The sequence below is a fragment of the Callionymus lyra genome, chromosome 3 (genome assembly GCF_982586985.1).
Source record: "Callionymus lyra chromosome 3, fCalLyr1.hap1.1, whole genome shotgun sequence".
NCBI classification, from domain to species: Eukaryota; Metazoa; Chordata; class Actinopteri; order Syngnathiformes; family Callionymidae; genus Callionymus; species Callionymus lyra.
This window is the reverse complement of record NC_141820.1, coordinates 16,542,082-16,564,523: the sequence shown is the minus strand read 5'-3', so window position 1 is coordinate 16,564,523 and position 22,442 is coordinate 16,542,082. Positions and strand designations below refer to the sequence as shown.

The 22,442-nt window shown below is 43.7% G+C and overlaps 1 protein-coding gene and 1 long non-coding RNA gene across 4 annotated transcripts; one reads left to right on the top strand and one right to left on the bottom strand.

The window, feature by feature from the left end:
• Positions 1-2,393: 2,393 nt before the first annotated feature.
• On the bottom strand, positions 2,394-19,782 carry golgb1 (golgin B1). Of its 2 annotated transcripts, none has more exons than XM_087786610.1 (20): positions 19,658-19,782; positions 18,045-18,123; positions 17,792-17,983; positions 17,591-17,704; positions 17,346-17,510; positions 17,148-17,270; positions 16,785-16,898; positions 15,200-15,896; positions 15,053-15,129; positions 14,554-14,611; positions 8,943-13,779; positions 8,468-8,879; positions 7,932-8,165; positions 6,463-7,284; positions 5,589-5,782; positions 4,900-5,059; positions 4,723-4,832; positions 4,578-4,649; positions 3,547-3,643; positions 2,394-3,473 (listed from the first exon to the last, which is right to left on the bottom strand). In XM_087786610.1, the coding sequence occupies exons 2-20, from the start codon at positions 18,111-18,113 to the stop codon at positions 3,336-3,338; spliced, it is 8,685 nt and encodes a 2,894-aa protein (XP_087642736.1). In that variant the 5' UTR covers positions 18,114-18,123; positions 19,658-19,782; the 3' UTR covers positions 2,394-3,335. The 2 variants fall into 2 exon arrangements, with proteins under 2 accessions (XP_087642736.1, XP_087642737.1); XM_087786611.1 differs by having other exon boundaries at positions 4,723-4,823.
• LOC148083399 (uncharacterized) lies at positions 19,727-21,909 on the top strand. 2 transcript variants are annotated; one of them, XR_015710741.1, is made up of 2 exons: positions 19,727-19,849; positions 20,679-21,909. It is a non-coding gene; the product is annotated as an uncharacterized LOC148083399 (long non-coding RNA). The 2 variants fall into 2 exon arrangements; XR_015710742.1 differs by having other exon boundaries at positions 19,772-19,853; positions 20,681-21,909.
• The last annotated feature ends 533 nt before the right edge of the window (positions 21,910-22,442 follow it).

Genomic DNA, 22,442 nt, shown 5'->3' with positions numbered 1-22,442 from the left:
CATCAGGACAAGAAGGGATTAGCTCCCCTTACTGTGACAGTGAAAACACACACTCAGACACTCACACTCCCTTGATTCACGGTGAGATGGACGCGTTCCAGAGCGACAACTGTGACAGACCCAGGGTCAGCTGGAACAACACTATAGTCGTGCACACGTACAACAAGGACGGCACCAACAAAAAAACCTTAGAGGTGGAGGACCACGACAACATGAGAGGCAAGATCAGTCAGGCCATCTCGGAGGATAAGTTTGCCGAGATACAGAAGAAGGTGTTCGAAAAGTGGGGACTTTTAGACAATGAGGTTTACGTCAAATGGAAACTGGTCAACAAACCGGAACCCAGCAGCTCGCCTTCCAGCTCGGAGGCGTCCACTTCAAACTTCCCTGGCCAACCCAGGCGAGCGTACAAACTGCGTCAGCCAGGGAAGGACGAGAAGTTGGTGTATATCGAGTCGGAGCCTGCAGCTCTGAGGAGAAAAGCTCAGGTCAGCACCTGCCCGGTCGCCAAGAAGTCTTTTATCCTGCGACAGCGCGGGAAACTAGACAAGGTCATTCACATGGAGCTGGAAGATGAAACGTCCAACCAGTCCGCTCAAGTCGCGGCATCGGAGGCACCGCTGACCGCCGCATCCCCCAGGATCCCCGAAGAACGCACGATGACGCCTCGGGAGTCCGAGTCGGAATTATCGTCGATGCTCAACAGCGCCCCCTGGTCGCCCGTGATGACGCCGATCCCCTCTCAAGGTGTCGTGATGAGACCGCCGGCTCGCCCCGATCACCAGGTGCTGTTCAACAAGTTCAACCAAAGCTTGGACCAGATCCCCGAGGTGGACTTGAATCCACACCTCGTCCAGAGACAGAAGGACTCCAGCCTTCCCAGCGAGGATGCGTTGATTTATGAAATCAAGATGCTGGAACAGGCTCTCGGCGTCCAAAAGAGAAACGAGGAGATCAAAAATGCACAGCACATGGAAGAGATGTCCAGAATGAAGGCCTCCCTGGTCCAGGCTGAGAACAACATGGAGAACCAGAGACAGCAGTGGGAGAAAGAAAAGGCAACTCTGTTCCTCAGTCAGAAGAAGGAGAAATCTAGTCTTATCGCAGCCTTGACTCAGGCCCACAAAGACCTCATGACCGAGAGGAAGTCCTGTCAGGACGATAAATCCTGTCAAATGCTGAAGCACGAAAAAGAGAAGGCGGGTCTGATCGTGGCCCTCGATCGGGCCCACAAAGAGCTGATCACCGAAAGGAAGGAGTGGCAGAAGGAACGGACATCTCTGCTGTCGAAGCAACAGAAGGAGAAAGCCTCTCTCATCACCGCTCTGGACCAGGCCATCAAGGGCGCCATGAAAGACAGAAACGCCAGCGGGAAAAGAAACACTCACTTTTGGCAAGCCAGTAAAAGAATGTGTCCGATTTAGCTTCTGTGTGCCAGACAGTGGAAACATTGAATTCAAGGCTGGTTTTTAGCAGAGACAGGATTACGAAGCCTCTGGTGTAGCTCAAATGGTGGTAGATCTAGTTTTATGTCCTCATAATAAACTTATTTTTGTAATTTATTTTGATCCGTACTGTGCGTGTAACCCATTGTTACTACCTTGAAAGGTCTGTCCACCACACTGCTAGCTACTCATCTACCCATGTCTTATTCGAGTGCAAGGGTTTGCGGGAAATGACAGCTTTTATAAGAGTTTTAAAATAGTTAAATTCAGTTGCTTATTTTGTCGAGATAACTGATGCATAGATGTATAAAGAAACGTTCAATGCCCAGTTTTTGTCACCAATAAGTGTCTTAGATGTTTTTGATTTTTAAATTCTGGTGTGTTTGACTTTGTAGAAGCTGTAGATTTTAATGTCTTTTAGGTTTCCAAATATCCGCGGCTGAGTTGACCGGCCCGTTTTCACGATCCGCTCGTTACGTTCGACATCATTCCAGCCTCCAACAGCATTATAGGCCGTCTGAGCTTAACTGAAAATAACAAGATCGGAGCCGATACGTTTACTACTACGTCATTTTTGAGAAACGAACCCCTGCAAGTCAAGAAGGGTCTCAATGCTTTCAATTCTACCACAAATTGTATCTTCAACAATTCCTCTCATCTTTTAAAGAAATGGGAGAATATGAGGTTAGTGCAGTTTTTCATTTATGGTTCTGTTAACAAAGCAATGTGCGACAACACCGAGTTTGGACCCGGAAGTTACGCTTAGTGTATAACGGGAGTACAAAAATAGGTTAAAGCTACTGACAGGGTCTCAAAACCTGCGACCCTGTCTTTAGTACAAAACGGCGTTTGCTGACACCACCACGGAAAAAGGGATTTCATTGATAAAAAATAAAAAAAATCACATGAATACATTTGTACGCACAACTCCCACAAATCAAATCAACATATACATGAGCTGTTACTGAACAGTTTTATTGGTAAAACATTTGTGATCGGACACAGCGTGACCTCAATCAAACGGTAACGACAACCAGATTCCACTGATTAGTGTTTCCCACAGAAAAAGACGATTATTGTCATAAACAAAAGTTCAGTTCCCTGATCTCCTCGACCAAAGTTGCTCCTCCATCCAGCCCTTAACTCGAAAAATCAATTTAGTGTCGAAGATGCGTGTGCGATTAACTATGGGTGAATAAATTATCCATCACCTTATTACTGGATTAGTTTTCATAAGGACTACGTTGTCCAGTGTGGAATGTGATTCTATTGCACCTTAAAAAGGAATCAACGTAAAATCTGTGCAACATAATCGCAGTGGAGAGAAACTTCGACACACACGTGTGTGTGTGGACGCACCACAGTAACATCTTCTAGACAAATATTTATCAACACAATTGCACTGTGCTCTATTAAAAGACCCTCACACTGTGTTGTGTTGTCAGAATGATGACACAGCAGAAGCTGAAACAAGATAAAATGCAAGTGAAACAGCAGTTTTAAAGGCTAAAATCCGAGAATGTTTGACCCTCATCGATCCTAAAAGTAATAAAACCTGAAGCAAAAGCTGCAAAGAACACAAACTATTAAACATTTTAAATGAGCAGAGGTTGAAGAAAGTCTGCCGAGCTGTTCATACGTCAGTGTAACCATCACCGGGTCGCCCTGGAATGGAGATGGAAGGTCGAGTGAGAAGGAATGAGGACCTGACGACAAACCTATAGAGTTGGAAACTGAAAGGCACAGTCAGCATCTTTCTTCCGCGCAGTAACGATAAATCTAGACTGGATCCCTTTTTTTTGTGCTTCTTCTGACACTCCCATGAAGAATGAGATACTTTGGCTGATAGATAAAGTGCATTATCGTGTGAAAAAACCCTTCATGTGCCGCTCAGAGGAAGCCGCCCATGCAGAGCAGCAGCAGCACGTGCACGGTCAGCAGGTACAGGCCCAGCAGCAGAGGGGTCCGCTGGCGGGAACACAAGGCCGCCCGGACCGACCGAGCCATCCCTCGACCGCCTCTGCGAGTCTGCGGAGGAGACGTGGTTTTGAGTAAGACTGGATCTTTGGAGCTCTCGAGGGGAGCGATCTGAGGGACTCACCCGGGTGACGGCTCCTTCGCGAGGCTCGATGAACACGGCCGTCTCAGAGGTTTCCTCGTCTTCTTCTTGGTCCTGGTGCCTCTGAGCCTGGCTGTGACTGAACATATGGACGCAAGAGTCAAACACTGGTTCTGGATGAATCCACCAGAATCTGACTTGAATCTCTATTAAATATACTTGCATGCAATTCATGTGCTCTTTAATTGAATAAATGTTTAAATGTATTTAAAATGAAATATATGAATAAAAGCTGGTTAAAGTGAAATATATAATAAAAACAAGGTTAAAAGTGATTAGTTACTCTTGTTCCACAGCTTTTTCTTCTCAAGTGAAACTACATTCAGCAAATCACTCAAACCCTTGCAGGAGCCAAGGTCACAAACAGTACTGAACCCTCAAGGTTGGATTTGATGCAATGGCTCATTTTGGCTTTTAAATAGTCAATTATTCTTGAATGATAAAAAGTGTTAGCTGAGGGGAAATCCAGCCCGAATAATATCTTTGTAATTTTTAAGATTTTTTTTCCCATTTAAAATCCTAAAATAAAAGCACGAGTGGAAGAATAATTTAATGAAAGGGAAAACATGTTTTCAGACACATTTAACTCTCAAAATTATCTGTTGGTAGAACACGACATATGGCTTCACGTAAAAAGAAAATGTGGAAAATTAACCATGTTTTGTAAAATGATCTGACAGTAAATTCATGACGAAGACATAAATATTTGGGTTGCAAGTTCTGCCTTACTCTACACTCTCTCCTCTCTTTCTCCATCCTCCCTGTCTCTCTCTGTCTGTCTTCTCACAGCGTGTCGTCCACACAGAGTCTGGTTCTGCTCAAGATTTCTGCCTGTTAAAAGTAGGTTTTTTTCCCGCTACTGCAGGCTCATCGTAATTCACTCGTTGTTTATTTCTGGGATCTGCTTTCCTTTTCTAAAGGTTGATTTAAGCTGTAAAGTGTCTCAAGATCCCTTTGTTATGATTCGACAAGTTAAACAAGATTTTATAAATGGAGATGAAATGTAAACACACCGCCGGAGTCGATCCTGAGCAGCCACAAGTTGCTCCTCTGCAAGCATCCTCTGCTGAACCTCCTCCTCCAGTCTGGCGTGAAGGATAGAAGCCATGAATACACATAAGGACTTTTAAAGATTTTGTGTTTGAGGGTCAGTGGAACCTTTGCTGCAGCTCTCTCATCTCAGCGTTGTAGGTGAAGCTCTCAGGGAGGGTGCTTTTCTCTTGAGGGGCTCCGGGGGCGCTGTCCACCTCCTCTGTGCCCTGAAGGGACTAATACGTTATGTTACACCCGACCTGATCTTAAGAGCTCCACATTCACCCGATGATAATCTCATACCTCTCTGTGATAGTGATCCTTCTGAAGCTTGGGCTTGTGTGCACGAGCCTCTTCCAACATGGCGCTCAGCTGTCGCAGCTGTTGGTCTCTTTCAGTGAGTGTGGTGAGGGTCTGCTGCTTCAGCTGCTCGGCCTGCGCCATCCAGTCAATGCGCTCCAGTCTAACAATTAGACAATCCTTTTTATCAGCATTTTGTGAATTCATAGCTCATACTTCATGAAGTTCTTTAGTTTAGCCACTATATAGAGTCACTTTGTAGCGTTGTACTTGTCATACAAAACAACCTTTGCTACTGAGCCCCAGTGAGACTTAACAAAATATAAACAATAATAATAATGCTTTTGTTCTTTGGCTTTTGTTCATGAAAGCAGATCATTTTTCTTTCTTTGTTTTATTCACTTTTGGACAGCGATTAGTGGCCAACGTGAGTTGTTTTTTAAGTGCATCATTGATAAAAACATAATGGTATAACAATACTAGTAATACAATCAATAATACACCTTAGAATATTCATTAATCTCAAGCAGTTTAATGAATATATAAGTTATAAAGGATATACTGTAATGCTATAAATAATGTGTCAACAGAGCAGGCCCACAAGTGAGTAGAATAAAATACTTCAAAATTAAGAACAAATATTCTTTTTAATGCAGACTTATCATAAGTACTATAGAATTCGGCAGACTGACCTGAGTGTCTCCACCTGCTGCTTGTTGTCCTCCACAATGTTCTCCAGCTGTGTAATAGTGTGCAGCATCTCCTTCTTCATATTCTTCTCCTCCATCAGCTGCTGGCTGACTTGGATCAGCTCTCCTGCGCCCAGTCGTGCCAACTCTGACCTCTGACCCTTGAGTTGATTAGTCTGCGTTTGGAGCTGCTCCAGCTAAACAACGTGAACACAAACATATGAAATGTATGATAACCACATCAACACCAAACCAATCACTTGTACAATTCTTCATTAAAAGTGGTAGGAAAAGTTGTACTCTTCGACTTGTTTGTAAGTTGTGACCTTTCTAGGTGGAGTTTTGTTGTGTGGGTTTACTCCAGGCACTCCAATTTCCTCCCACCGTCCAAAAACATACAAGGTTTTATTGGGAACTTGGGGAAATTGTCCATAGGTATGTGTGTGTGTGTGTGTCTGTATGTGTGCGATTGGTTGTATATCTTTGTGTGTGATATGCTCCAGCCCCTCATGACCCCCCATAAGGGAATAAGTGGATGGATGGATGGTGAAATGTTGATCCACGATACATGGTACAACCCGAACATGAGGATTTTATATCTAAACACCTGTGTATATTATTCCAGAAGTGTGTTATTATTGGGCAACTCCAAAATATGTGCTAGTGATTTGAATTATTGCATAATCTCTAATATAACTGTTGTTTCTTTAGCAGTTAACGTTCAATTAAGGAAGTAACAAAAAATTATTAATTAATTTCACACAAATTCCCTCAAGACAGACCATTAATTTGTCTAATTTTCCGCATTTTCTTCCATCCGTCAAATTGATATTTGATGCCAGATGTTTTTTTGAGTGTATAAAAGACAGCAGCTCACCAGTCTCTCTCTGTCGTTCTGTAACGCCTGCAGTGCGTTCTTCAGACCCCACACCTCTCCCGTGGCTCCTGCGGGGCTGCTGGGTGCCTGGTTCCCCGCCGCCTTGCTCATCTCCTCTAGTTTCCGACCGAGTTCCTTGGCGCTGTGTTCTGCATGGTCCCTGCTGTCCTGCAGGGAGGCCATGGCTTTACCGAACGACTGATTCTCTGCTTGCAGCCTCGACGACAACTCTTTCTCCTCCAGCAGCCTCTGCTCCACGGCCAGCAGGTCCCTGGCCAGCTCCGCCACCCTCTCCTGGGCCGTCTCCGACTCCGTCCGATTCACGCCTCCTTCCCAGCGCAGCTCAGAGAGCTCCTTGCTGTTGCCCTCCTGCTCGCTGCGCTCGGCTTGAAGAGTGGCCTCCAGAGCAGCAGCCTGCTCCCTCGACGCCTGCAGCTGCTCCCTTAACTTCTCCACCTCTGCTCCTGGAGCATCCACTTGTTGTGACTCCGTCCTGCTTAACATCTCTCTTTCTACCTGAACCTCTCCTGATTCCATCTCTCTGGTCTGCATTAAACTCTGTAACCGACTCTCCAGGTCCTCCCTCTCTTTTTCCAGACTAGTAATCTTCTCTTTCTGAGTGGCTTGAAGCTGTTTGTGTTGAGAGTCCTTCATGCTCAGAACCTGGTTCAGTTCCTCACGGTAGCCGTGAAGCTGAGCGGAGAGTTTTCCTTTCTCGGCGTACAGGTCGTCTCTCTGGACCAGCAGGGACCGCAGTTCCTCCTTCAAGCTGTTGTTCTCTCCTGCAGCCTCTTGGATCAGACCATCCTTTTCCAGCATGACCTGTCAATACACAGGCGTCAGACCAGGTTGAAAAATGGATTTACGCCATTTTAATTGCACAAGAAAGAAGCTAGTGGTGAAAGAAAATATAGATAGACTTTTTTTTACAATATTGTTCTATAGTAATGCATTGAGTAAATTGATGTATCGGTTTAATTTAATTATTTATTTTGTGGGAATTTTAAATCATATTTTTATTAGTTTTCTTTTATATAGAAAAAGAGTATAACATTTAATAATTTCATTTAAAAATTACAATTAACTGGGATTTAAAGATTTATTTTTCAAAAACGAATAAAGAAATCATTTTCGATCAAATCATCAAGTGTTTGGTTCATTTTTCTGTTGCAATTAAACATCCTCCTTGAGGAACAATGAAATCCCGATCCCAGGGATGACTGGGGATGAGAGGATACAGTCAACTCCAGCAGCTTTTAAAGCTGATGATTGGACATACTTTTGTTTCTGAAACTTTCTATCTTGAAACTTTCAATATAAATGTATGCAGTCATGACTTCATGTGGTCTGTAAATTGGAGACCAGAGTCAAGTATGAGCACAATACTACGAAGATATCTGTTCATAATGTCTATTGTATCGCTGATCTACGTATCGTACCGCCAGATTCATGCAAATACACTCTCCTACCTGAAGGTGCTTTTCTTCCAGCTCCTTGTACATGTTAAGGACTCTGTCTCTGTCGTCCTGCAGGGAACCCATCGCGTTCGTGAAGGAGTCGAGTCTGGCTTTATGGTTTCTGCTCTCCTCCACCGTTTTTCGTAGTTTATCTTCTAGTTCTCGGAGTTCTCCTCTTCTCTGCTCCAGCTCCTCCTCGGCTCCTTGTGCCCTGCTCTCCATCTCTTTCCGTGCCTCCTCCGCTGCCTTCAATATGGATATCACATTCTTGTGAGAAACAAAACCCCTGGTACAGCCAACTAATGCATCAATTATTTAATTATTCTGCTAAATAGGTATAAATAGATATGTTCATCAGTTAGCAAAAATACTTTCAAAACAAACAAAGAATTTTGTGTCATATTCCATGTTCTAACCATATTTCATATTAATAATTTTACATTTATATTATGTAATTCAAGTATTATATAATCTTTTTTTAATATATATTATTTAATTTTACAAAATGTCTTCATGATTGAAGGCTCTTTTGCTTAGTTCATGCTTACCTGTGTTACAGCTTGCTCCTTCTCCTCCAGCAAGTCCACTTCCCTCTGCTCCTTCTCATGCAGCTCAGTCTGCAGACGCTCAGTCAGGTTCTTTGAGGAGCGCAGGTCCATCTCCAGCTGCTCCACGGTCAGACAGAGACGCCTCTCTTCCGACTCCCTGTCCCTCAGCTCGCTCCTCGTCTGGTCGACGGCGGCCTGAAGTCGACCGACTGCTTCCTCCAGAGCTTTGGATCTCTGATTAACACTCTCAAGCTCATTCTTAAGAACGTGGACTTCTTCTTTAGCCGACTGCAAGTCTGTCGTCGTCTGCTGAAGTTTGCCTCTCTCCTCCTCGATGATAGCCTGGTTTATTTTATTGTTCCCTTCTGCCTCTTCCAGTCTTAACTGCCAACTTTTCTCTTCTTTCTCCAGCCTGGAGAAACAAAACAACACATTCAAATATTGACTTGGAATGTTGAACAGTATGAAGTCTCACCTGGTTAAACTGTTCTGAAGTTCTTCCTTCAGCTCAGACTCTTTCTGGAGCTGCTCGGTCAGGCTCTTAGCTCGCGTCTCAGCCTCCCGAACTTCAGTGTCCTTCCCCTGCAGAGCATTGTTGAAGCGAGTCTCCCACTGTTTGGTTTCATCCAAAACTCGGTCCCGGTCGTCTTGGAGTGAAGACATGCATCGTGAGAAGGCAGCTAATCTGGCCAGAGACTCATCCAGGCGTGCCTGCATCTCTTGAGCATGTCTCTCGGCCGCCGCCGCGACATCTCTCGCCTCCAGCTTCGCGTCCTCCTCTTTCTCCTTTTCAGTGAAAACCTCTTCCAACCTCAGCTCCATCTCTTTGAGCTCGCCCCCGAGCCTGAACCTCACAGAGTCCAGCGTTTTCTCCGCCTCCGCCTTCATATCCACCTCCATCTTCTGCACGCTTTGTTCAAACGTCTTTCTCTCAGACAAAACGTCGCTCAGCTGTTTCTGAGTCTCGCTTAATTCCGTCTTGCAGCTCAACAACTCCGCATTGGTACTCTTGAGGTTCTCCAGGATCTTTGAGGATTCCAGTTGCGCCTGCTCGAGCTGATTTTGAGTTTCACCGTGACCCAGCTGTAGAGACTTGGTGTCTCTCGCGAGCTCGCTGATTCTCTCCTGGTACTGGATGCAGTCTCTCTGCATCTGCCGGACCTCCATCTGCTTCTCTCGCAGCAGCTCTTCCAGCTGACGTGCCCGGCTCTGGCTGCCCTCTCTGACCCTCTGAGCGGACCTCAGCTGCTGCTCCAGTTCCCTCTGCTTGCCGGTCTCTGCCTCGGCCTCGCCTCTCAGCCTCTGAGCCTGCCTGACGTCCTCCTCCAGCCGGTCTGCTCGCTCCCTCTCGCTCAGAGTGTCCACTTCCAGTTCATCTCTCTTCCTTTCCAACACTTCCGCCTCTCGCTGGAGTCTGGCGATCTGCTCCCGGTTGTCTGCTGCCTCCTGCTGATACCCTGCTATGCTGCCATTGACGTGGGCGAGTTGGTTCATCAATCTCTCCTCCAAGTTGTCCTTCTCCGTCTCAGTGCTTCTCAGAAGCTCCTTCAGAGTCTCTTCCTTCTTTGCAAACTCCTCCATCAGACTCGTCTCTCGGTCTTTACACTCTTGAACGCATGTTTCCAGAGATGCTACTTTCTCTTTACACTCCTCGAGTTCTTGCTCAAGAGAGGCCAACGCAGCTCGGAGTTCAGCCTCTCGAGTCTGCCACAGCTCCTTCTCAGTATCGAAATCCTTAATTTTCTCATTCAATAAAACTTCAGAAGCTTCAGTCGTGTCCAATCTCTGGTCCTCACCAGCTGGTGCAACATCTTCTGCTTGTAGAGTTAAAGTTTGCTCTTGATGTTGAACCGTCTCTGTCCTCGCCATGATGGTCTCATGGATAACTTCTTCCACCATCTCTGAGGATTCATGACCTGCGTTATCCTGTTTTCCAGCCACTTCTAGTTGTTCTGTCAACATCTCAATCTTCTGCCGCAACTCGTTTCTTTCTTCTGCCGTGGCCTTTAACTCCGCCTTAGCGACTTGTACCTCATCTTGAAGCCTCTCGACATCCCGATCAGGAACTTTCTTCTTCACCAAAGGTGTTTCTTTCATCTCTCTGAGTCTTTCATTCTCTTCTTCCAACTCTGAAATCTTCTGTTGCTTCACTTTGACAAACTTTCTCATCTTGTCCTTGACCGTTTCCACCTCCTTCTGGGCCTCTTCCACCTGCTTCTCGGCTTCCTGTCTGGCAGACTCGTGCGTCCTCACTCTGGTCGCGAGGTCTTGTCGCTCCTGCCTCGCTGCTTCCAGGACGCGCCTCACGCGCTCGGCCTCGTCGCTCACGTTCTCGTAGGACTTGAGCAGAGTCTCGTACTCGTCCTTCATGTTCTGAACCTTCTCTCCCCACTCTTTGCTGATCCTGGCAGCCTCTTCCTTGACGAACCCTGCTTCTCTGGTACACGCCTCCTTTTCGTTAAGGATCCCTTCCATGGCCAGTTTGAGGCTCTCGCACGAGGATCCCAGGCTTTGGTTTTCCAGCAACATCCGGTCAACCTCATCTATCAATCGCGTCTTTTCTGTTCTTAGTTTCTCCCGGTCGTCTTCTGCCGACTGGATTTTCTGCTTGAGATCGGAGACGACTGTTTCGCTTATTGCCAGCTTATCCTTTTGAGCTTTGTTCTCCTTTATCGCTTCTTTGCGAGAGATGAGTGCAGCTTGAAGCTTCCGTTGCAGCTGCTGAAGCTTTTGCTCATTGTCGCTTTCTTCCTCTTGCTTCAGAGGGACTTCAACTTCCAGCTTCTGGCTCCTCTCTTTCTCAGCAATGAGCTCCGTCTCTAGCGCAGCTATAAGCTCATCCTTATTTGACACAGCGTCTTGCATAGAGTTGATGAGAGTGTTCTGCTCATTGAGCTGCTGACTCAGCTCCACGATCTCCTGGTTCTTATCGTCCATAAACTGCTTGATGTCGGTAACTTCGGCCTGAAGTGCTACGATGATGGCGGTAGATTCTGATGAAGCTTCTTCACTGCTAGCTTTTATGTCAGCTTTCAAGGATTCCGTGTACAATTCTGCCTGACGACACTTCTCTTTGAGATCGTCGATTTCGCCCGAAAGTGATTCAATCTGCGTTTCGTTTTCTCTCAGGGCGTTCAGCTCTTGGTGAAGTTCCGTCAACTCACTCTCCTTTGACGACAAGCTGCTCTGAGATTCCTGCAGCTTATTCTCCAGCTCTGTGTTCAACAGCTGCAGAGCGTTCACCTCCTCTTTCAGGACCTTGACAGACTCCTCTATGTCTACTGACGAAGGCTCCGGCTCATCACTTCGTGGCGGAATTGGATCAGAGGTCGGTGGTTGTGAGGATTCCGCTTCAGAAGCTTCAAAGTCAACCCAATCTTCCTGGACTTCGGGTTTCTCCAGCAGCTTGACCTCCAGCGGTTCTTCGCTCTTTGAATTCATGTTATCCTCCATTTCCTGTAGTTTGCCCGTCTGAGCCGTAAAACGCTGCATCAGCTCGCTGTAGTCTTCCTTCTGCTGCTTCAGTTGTTCGCGGTGGTGTCTGTCTTTCTCTTTGGCTTTACGGATGGTTTCTTTACGAGACTCTTGGGCCTCGCCGACCCTCTTCTGAAGGGTTTCGCATTCAGCTTCTAAAGAAGCAACTTGATTTTTTAGCAAACTGATTTCGGAAGAAACTGTGTCCTTGGTATCTTCGCTAAGCGTTCTATTTATTTCAAGTGTCTCTGAGATCACTTTTTCTTTTTCGCTAACTTTCAGCCGGAGATCATCAACTTCCTGCTCTTTTAACTTTAAAGTTTTCTCCAATTCCTCAAGCCTAGTCTCCATCTCTTTTACCTGACTCTCCTCCACTGGAGAGTCTGTTGGACCCTTTTCTTTGAAAGCCTTTGCTTCTTCTTCATAGTCTGCCACCTTTTTCAAAAGCTCTTTGCGTTGTACAAGCGCGGCCTGCAGCCTCTTCTTCGTGTTCATGACTTGCCCTTCCAGCTCTTCCTTTGCCTTCCTCAGACTCACGAGTTCATCGGCTGCTGGCGTTTCTTCCGCACCGACTTTCTGTATCTCTAGTGCCACGATCTGTTCTTTGAGCTTTTTGACTTCGCTGTCGCTGACAAACTTTTCTTCCTCCGCCTGAAGCAGTTTGGCAGACATGCTGTCGTTCAGCTCGGAGATCTCCTCCTCCTTCCGGCTCAGACACTGCTCCAGTTCACAGATGTCAGCGTCCTTCTTTGACAGAGTCTCGTCGTTGAGTTCTGACGTCTGGGAGAGTCCCAGCATGTTTCTTTCCAACTCCTGGAGCTTCTTCTCCAGTTCTGAGGAGAGGATCTCACGGTCCTCCAGCTGAACGCCGAGCAACCGTGCATGACTCTCATGCTCGGCGATAGATTGTTGAGCTGCGTCCAACTCGGTCTTAAGATGATGAAGCCGTTGTTCTTTCGCTTCCTTTTCGCTGCTCAAAATCTCTATTTGCTCTTCCAGAAGCTGCATTTCAACACGATGCTTCTCGGCCAAAGAGCCGCTTTGTTGAGAGAGTTGCTCGATGGCCTCTCTGGCCGACTCCAGCTCCTCGGCATGAGTGTTCGCTCGAGTTGTAACTTCTTCTTTCTCAGAAGTAAGAGTGGCTGTTTCTTCGGAGAGGACCTTAATCTTCTGCTGGGACTCTGCCGATGCTTCTCTGAGCTCCTGCAACTCAGCCAACAGTTGACTATATCTCTTCTGTAGCTCTTCGGCTAGGAGTTGAGCAAAGGCCTGGCCCGAGGGCTCGAGGGCATCCCTCTGTTGAGTGAGTTGAACGTGAACAGTCTCTCTGATGACCACAGAGGAAGACTGGACCTGAACGCCGGACGTTTCCTGATCTATGCTCGTCGCCTCCCACGACGACTGCAGCTGGCCGAAGTCCTGCATCATCGACGGCCACTCCTGGCTGCTGTCCTGATTGACAGCTTCCAGGATGGTCCAGCTGCTGTGAGCCACCTCGGAGTCTGTGCTCACAACCATCTCATCGGAGGACGTCGCTTTGGACTCCTCGGGCGAGTCCGACTGGTGCCCGATCAATTCTGGGCTGCTTTCACTGTCCAGGGTGATCGACAGGTTTTCCTCAGCAACCAATGTCGTTTCCTCTTCTCGAGAATCCTCCAGACATTCAGGAGAACTTATGGAAGCCTCGTTGGTGGTTGTTGTTTCGTCGTGTTCACTCGGACCGTGTTCAACGTCAACCTCGATGGGAGTCTGCTCTTCATTCATTATGAACGATTCTTGTGTGGCATCTGTCTCTTCGCCTTCTTCCAATTCTTTTGGCTCCATCGCAAATACTTGTTCTGCAGAAGACAAACATTTAAAAAAATAAAAAAATAAAAAATAAACAATACTTTCTCAGATATATAACCACATTAAAGTACACACTTGACAGGATTGCAGCAAATATATATTTTAGTCAACATGAAGGTGTTTGATCAATGAAAAGTCAGGGCTCTATTTTTGCTGGATCACAGACGGAGTAGTATGTTTTGCACTGTAAACACTGTTTAAGTCTGAGTAGATTATTTATTCATGCTTATTATTATTTTTATAATTTGAATCTCAATCGTTTGGTGCACCTTGCATGATAAGTTTTTCCCCCCCAAGAAATATTGCATCATCAAATATAATTTAAGGAAAAAGACTATAAACAGTTTCTGCTAATTACACCTATTAACAGCAGGTGGCGCTAAACTACATGGTAGAATTTGAATGCGGCGTAAGTAGATAAAGTCAGTAATCCTCTCATGTCTAAACATTAAGACAGCGCTGACACATGTTGATATAATAATCTATACAATATCTATCTTAACAGTAAACAGTGTCACTTTCTGACGTATTAATAAATCTAAAAGGTGCGTTTTTGAAGTTCGTAATTTTCAGTTTCAAAAACGTTTTCTTTTTTTGTCATTTTACAGTCGTTTTTCTAAATGATAATTATTAATTGAGTGGGTGAATATTTTCAGTTACTAATAAGAAGAAGTCATAAATGTTAATTTCATGCAATTATTTCCTTATAATTGGCAAGATATTTGCTAATAAAATAAATAAACATAAATACAAAATATGTATACCTTCTTCAGGCTTGGGAGAATCGTCGGAAGGATGCTCGGACACTTCTTTTTCGCTGATCTGCAGGGGAATAATAAAACATTCAACAAACATATTTACAACCGAGTAGTCAAGAGCACAATTATGCAAATGTATTATCATTCCAGTGCAACATTTAATAAATATATCATTTTCCATTCAAGTTGACAATGAAATCTTGGGGGTCATTTTGATTTTGGCTCCAGAGCTGGATTCTTTTAATGTTGTTATGACAGGTTGTGTTTGGCTGCAGAGAGGAATGAAGGACATTCTGAGAGCCGAGTCAGAGTGGATCAGTTTAAAGTGGATTAGAGAGCCTGTTGCTCCACGCCAGGTCAGTCTATGACCCAGCTGGACTTGTCTGACACCGTTAAGATCTGAGCATGGGGTCAGTTTTGATCAGTCTGTCATTGACATGCATCGATATGACCTGAAAAACACAGAAATAGAAACTGACAATATTCCACATTGACTTGTACTTACCTTTTGAATTTGTTGCTCCAGCTGCTGGATTTTACCAAACGCGTCTTCTTTCTCTGAAGTGACTTGATCTAGTCGTTCTGAGGAATTCAAAGTCAACTTTTATTAAACTCACACTTCGCTTTGAGCTCATCTTATTATGGTTCTCACCCTGAAGAGATGCCACAGTTTGTGTGTACTCGTTCATTTGGCCTTCACTCTCGCCGAGCTCATCCTTCATTCGCTTCATTTGTGCCTCGACAGACTTCATCAAGTCAAGGAAGTTTGACAGGTCGCCAGGAACTTCTGACGGTTCCTCTTCTCTAAGGCTTTGCATATGTCTCCAGATCTCCCCCATGACTTCCGTCTTGTTCCGGGCCTCCAGCTGCCCCTCCCGTAGCGAAGTCAGCTCCCTCGTTAATTCGTCAATTACCGACTTGGCCTCCTCCAAGTCATGACGGCCGACGTGCTCTGCAGCAGACTCGGCTTCTTTTACAGCGGCGAGCTCTTTTTCAAGCCTTGAGATCTCAGACATGTCACTTTCTGAGGCGTCATGGCGCATTTGTGAGGCCACAAGCTCTGCTTCCCTCATCGCAGATAATTCCCCCTCCAACCTGGCGACTTCAATCTTCTCCCTTTCCAAAGCCTCCAGGCTCGTGAGAGCGGCCTCTCGCAGGGCAGCCAGCTCGGCTTCCTGCTTCACCTCGTCCGCCCTCTCCCTCTGCAGAGAGTCCAGGCTGCTGCGGAGCGAGTTCAACTCTGCGTCCGCTCTGCTCGCCTGCTCCGCACACTGCTGGCTGTGCTGCTCCCTCAGGCGGACCGCTTCGCTCAACTCCTGCTCCATCTGCCGGAACTGAGCGGTGAGGATCTGCTCGGGAGAAGGGAGGAGAAGCATGAATTATGATGGTCGAGTATTCATGAGCTTAACCCAAAAACCCTTCTTCAGCTTTTAGACGAAAACAAAACAAAACCGTTATTTGAAGTGCATGAAACCTGCCTGCACGTATGTTTCTATAAATTATATGAGGCGTTCAAGATACACATGTGACGAGACCTTATTAATGATCCAACGTTAAAATGTCTATGCCTTCAAACGAAACCAGAAGATGTCATGTTCCTTGGTACAAAAATAATTTTATGATTTAATGTATCGATTCAACTTAATAACATGAAAATACCTCATTCATTATTAGCTGAATGAGATGCCAGATTTGAACTATTTAAGAAATCTTAAAATAACAAACTTTGACTCCTAAATATTTTATAAGAGACTTTTTCTGGAATTTGATGCGCGAAATTTTAACTGGTGTGGTAGGACTGAAATATGTACCAGGGGGGCAAATGATTGGCTCAAAATTAAAGGACCTAAATGTTCATTTTGATAGGATGAAATACAAAGAGATTTGTTTAAGATTAAAAAGAAGGACGATTATTATTGTAAGAGACCAATAAGAGCAAAAACTGAGGTAAAGGGAAACAAAATAATGGGAATTAAAAGATAACTTATTTTTCCAGTTACAGGTGAATATGAAAAGGTTTCGGCTCATGACCAAGAGGGCTAAAAATGTATGTATCATTGATGTTTGACATCCATTTAGGGTATGATTGACACTCAAAAACATAAGTCAAGTCTTCTCACTAAAATAAAGTAATTTCCAGGTTCATTACACTGCTCATGTAAATTAATGGTGTGGGGTGATTTAGGGGGAACCTGCAGTGTCATGCAGGATTTCCCTTTTCTTTCTTAGGTCTTTACCTGCTTTTGCTGGTCAGCACTGCTGACCTCCTCCTGCAGCATCTCAAGAACTTGAGAGCGAGAGTTAAACGCCTCTTCCAGCTCCTCACATCTGCGTTGAGCTAAAAGAAGTGACTGGGAGGAAAAAACAAACGATAAGTAAGTAAGTAAGTAAGTAATATTTATTTATATAGCGCTTTTCGAGACCAGGGTCACAAAGCGCTTAAACAATCAAAACAATACTCAAAAAAGTACATACTTTAAAGATCAAGATAATACTGAGAACAACACAGGAGTTCCAGAAATGTTGAAAAGAAAAAAATGTTTAGGCATTTCAATCAGTCACATGAGTTTTGATCCCTGAATGACAATCTAAATTCTCACCTGCTGCAGGTCACTGGTATCTGATGATGCATTTGTGACTTTGAGCAACTCTTCTTCGTGTTTCTGGATCTGTTCCTGGAAACGCACATCCTTCTCACAGACCACAGCCTGAAGCAACCTCACCTGTCGAGCACATACGCATATTTAACGAAAGGCTTTGAAACAAGGATAAGAAAACCTAGAATCTGAAGATGTCACCTGCTCAGCGTGGGCGGCCTCTCTGTCCTGGAGTAGGAGTTCAGTCGCCTCCAGTCTTCCTCTCAGCTCTCTGCTCTGGGCCTCCTCCTCACTCAGTCTCTTCTGGAGCTCCAGCAGCTCATCTTCAGAGGAGGGCTTTGAAAACGAGCTGTCAGGACTCTGTGACTAAAAACAAGGTATTTTTAAGTCATAATTGACAGGAGTGACAAGACAACAGAAGGGAAATCAACTATATTTGCACCAACCATTGATCCTTCCTGTCCTTTTAATTCACTGATCTGTTTGTTGAGAGCAGCCATCTTGGCTTTGGCCTGCAGCTTGAGTTTAGTGAAGCGAGCATCAGCAGCTTCTTTTTCACTCTGGGGATGAAACAAAAGGTGGCGACTAAAACTCTGAAACTTTATACAAAATAAAACAAACGACAAACATAATTCAGATTCAGGCACCTTCAACAGAACATCTTTATCGGCCAACTCTGTGTTCTTTTGAACCAAGTCGGATTCCTTGTCCCGAATCATCTCCTTCAATCGGACCACCAGCTGCTCCAGATGAGCCAGCCTCTCCTCGGCATCCTCGGGAGCCTCGGAGAGTGCTGCACTCTGGTCGCCCCCTTCAGCCAGCTGAGGCACCAACACTCCCTGCAATCGAGATCAAAGTCAATGCTTTATGGACATACAGAGATCCTTCAAGGGTTCTTACCTGCGAGTCTCCATCTTGGCCTTCTTCTCCGGACAGCTCCTGGAGGACGTTGGCCAGGCGGCTCAACATGGAGGCGACACTGCAAACATTTAAAAACACATATTATAAGGGCTGTCGACGTTAAGGCATGAATCCATTAGATTAATGAGTCTATGATCATCTAATAACAACTATTTAACAGAGTTAACGTATTTTACTTTGAACGAGCAACCTGACACCCTGGCTGGAACAACCCTTGCACATCCAGGTTTTGACGCGTAAACAATTGCAGTTCAGATTCGGAACCACACGATGAAGAAAAGAGAGGAAAAAAAGATAATGGAGGAAATTTTACTTTAGAAACTCGGTAGACTAATCGGGTGCTCGCATCTGCATATGTGAATTTCCACGACCACCGTAGCAGTTCCTTGTTGAAAATATAATCTTTCATTTTTGTCCTCTCTCTATTTATGTTCAGTATATGCAGTCTGTGTCTCTGTGCCTGTGTGCCTGTGTGCCTGTGTCTCTGTGTGTGTGTGTGTGCCTGTGTGTGTGTGTGTGTGTGTGTGTCCTCTGCTAGTGTTTTATGCGGAAATAATAATATACAATGCATTATTCAGTGTTCAAGATGAGTAAGCTGCATCATTTCATTGAAAAAACAGCTTTATTTGGTTGCAGTTTTGTAAAGGTTTTTGAGCACATTATTAATAACGATTTATAAGAAAAAAAAGCTAGTGTTTTTTTTGTTTTTGCCCTGATCTTCACAGCATGTATACAAACGTATCAAATTACACAAAACACTCTGAAAACACATACTGTTGCTCTGTGAATGCGTTTCCTGAAATACCTACAGTCGGATTTCTCATCCGTTTGTAAGCAAACTGAGTCATTGGAAGATAAATAAACATCTTAACGTAAATAAAACATTTGTTTACCATTGTTTTGCTACCCTTACTTTCGATGAAGAAGAGGCTGGTGACACCACTAGAGACACACCCTTCATAGATTAACCTAACAGTCTCTTAACCTCTCAATGTTAATGTGAATAATACATGTATTACTGCTTATAACATAACTGAGATGGTTCTTACATTAGTTTATTGTAAGGACACAAGTCTTAACTCGTTATTACTAGTGTATAATGCAAATGTTACGCTTAAATAAAAATAAAAATAATCGCCAGTACTCAGATTAGCTGGGAAAGTCTTCAATAACACCAGTCTAGTAATAAAGGGATCAATAATTCAGCAGAGGGTAGGACTGCGAGTTGACCCGAACAGAGCCGAGTGGAACCGAACTAACCAAACATTGCGGTGCGCATGCGTGACTCTCAGTGCACAGCAAAGATTATAGCAAGCTAATGCGAATACAGACCGAAAACTTTTCCCACAGACGGACAGCCATGGTACCGACGTGCATTGGATATACGTCACAGTAAAACAGCGGGGTGTCTGACGATGTGTAACCGAGAACAGACGTCGTTTACTCCGCCTGTACTTTCTGTGAATACGCGAGTGAGCGACGGAGCTAACAGACGCTGAAGGAGCCTTGAAAAAAGATGCTATTCTGTGACAATAATACACCGTAAATGGGGCTTTTCCGTGTGTTTTGAAGAAGGAAACGTCTCGACTCACCTGTGCTGCGGCTCCGCCAGGTAAATATTTCGGAATTTTAGCGGATATATTTCCTCGGAAGGATTTCAGAGCAAGAGCCACATCACCAAACATTCCCGGAAACAAAAGTTCCTCGGCGCTGATTGGACGAGGTGGGAGGGACCGTCTGCAACTTGGCAAACGCGAAATGAGCCCTTGACGTTGATCTGTTGGGTAAGTTTACGAAGAAGAAATAATTATAAACAGTCGATCCAAGTAGATTTATTTATTTACTATTCAATCTAAAACTCATTTTCAATATTTAAAAAATATTATACATTTATTAATGTATATCTTTCTTTTTTGATGAAGCAACTGTTTTTTTTGTATTGAATAATAATAATAATAAAAAAAAACAACCAGTAAGTTTTTTAAACGCACATTTTAAAAATAAAGTTATCTTATTGTATACAGAATTATATACAGTTTCATCAGAATATTAAATGTTTTTTTACATTGTTGAATTCAACAATGTATGTATTGACAGTTTTTTTTACCACTTGAATTTAATATTATAACATTTGAAAAATGAAAAACTATATTACATACAGTATACTTTTTATTCCAATACTGACAATACTACTTGCATCACGTGATCATCTGCTTGTCGCATGATTGGCTGAAGGTTTGATCAAGTAGCTCCGTATTCTGTTGGTATTGTCTGGTGACACTATTATACCATCGTTGTTATATTGGATTAAAAAGGCTACGAATTAGAACATTTTTAATATATTACCTTTATTTTTTAATTATTTAAATTAGAATTCCAAACTACATTTAAAAAAGAAAATTGTTTTGTTTTTTTCCAATTAAAACTACCCAAAACAAATTGTTTCAATAAATACATTTTTGATTTAATATAAAATTATATATATTAAATGCGTAAAAAAACTTTAAATTAAAAAGTTTTAACGTGTGAAATGTTGAATTCAAACATTCAATATTCTTGTCACTAATATACTTCCATAATAATAGTATTGTTATTTTGTTTTTCTTCTCATAGAGACATGGATGTCAGAAAATGAGTACGGAACACGAGACATCCTTCATCCAGAGCGTAACCGGAGTTGTAGCTCTATAGCTCCGGCTGGGCGGATCCTCGAGTAAACACAAGACGGTAAACAATGGCGTCACGAGACCAAAGGGTGGCGCTCATCATCAACCACGGCCGGCAGCTGGGCAGGAACCTGCTGCTCCTCGCCCACTACACCACGGTGTTCGCCGCCTTCGTCGGCCGCGGCGTGCAGTGGATCGTGACGGCGGTGGAGTGGACCAGCCTGTTCGCTCGCACCACGGCCTCGGTGTTCGACTCCGTCTACAGACACCTGAGCAGAGGCCGGAGGAGCAGCGCCAGAGACATCGTCGCCACCTCGGACTCAGGATGATCCCTGACCTTCCTGCCCAAGTCCAGGTTAAATATCAACCTTTGAAACAAGATGGACTTTTTCCAATGAGAGATTTGATGGCACTACTGTTTCCTCCGACAGTCCAAAAACATACAGAAATCGAAGTTGAGAACTTGGGGAAATTGTTGTGCGTCTTTGTGTGTAATGTGATGGACTGGCATTCTGTCCAGGGTGTCCCTGCCTTTCGCCCAAAGAAGCTGGGATAGACTCCAGCCCCCCCCACGTCCCTAATAAGGGAATAAGTGGTAAAAAGAGACTGGATGATTTATCATGATACATGTGACTTATAGTTACTCAAATATAATTTTTCTATTGTTCCTTATCTTATCTTAAACACACTATGTTGGTTTGGATTCAACCATCCATCGGGCCAGAGTAAGACACTTATGTGTATTAGAGGGAAAGGTTATGTGAAGGAATGACATTAGTTTGACTACGAATATGAACCAATATTCCCCAAAAAACTGTTACATTGTTTTCTAAATGTATAAGCCGAGCATTTACGTGTGTATTTTATATTTTAACCAAATCCTTATATGACTTTTAACTGTGACTCACTATATTGATCATTTGAAATGTTACATGAACTTTAATGCCTTTTTATTGACTATGAACCTCTAATGAATGTATAGAACAAGATTTTTACAACATGTTTTATTTACACCATGTTTTTAAATGGTGCTGAAGGGAAGTTGAATGTTTTGTTTTTATGAAGGTCACTTTTGAAGTGTTCAAAGTGTGGAAGCTTTTCGTTTAGTCAGTGTTGTAGAACATACAGTATATGTAAAACCATGTAATACATATTTTGACATTTCTTCTTTTTTTTTTTTTAAAGAAAAAATAAAACTTGTTATGAACAGAGTGAAATTTCATTTACAATGTTTTTCATTTAAATGTAGTGACTGGTTTCCTTCAGGTGATCTTAGCGAGTGTTTCCACCGTTGGATGTCGAAACCTATTTACTCTCTAGCATCAAAGATTTAAGGAGATTAGACGCGTCACGGCAGCCGTGCGAGGACCAAGTGATCTCCGCTCCCGTTTGGACGCCAGCAGAGACAGAGTTACTAATCAGTTGTAGTGGAAAATGGAAAAAAAAGATCTTAGATTTGAAGTTTTTCATTTTGAAGTGTGTTTTTTGTATTGAAATGCTCCTTTTAATTAAAATCTAATAGTTAATTTGTCGTTTAGAGAAAATAAGGCTAATAAATAACATAACGTGACAGTGAGAAAAATAGATCTAACAAGGAAAATATTGTTTTTTCAATTATATTTTTAAAAGGGACAAGAAATACTTCCATTTAAGAAACAAACGCATGCGAACAAAGATAAAAAGAAAAAGACTAAAGTAGCTAGTTACTTTA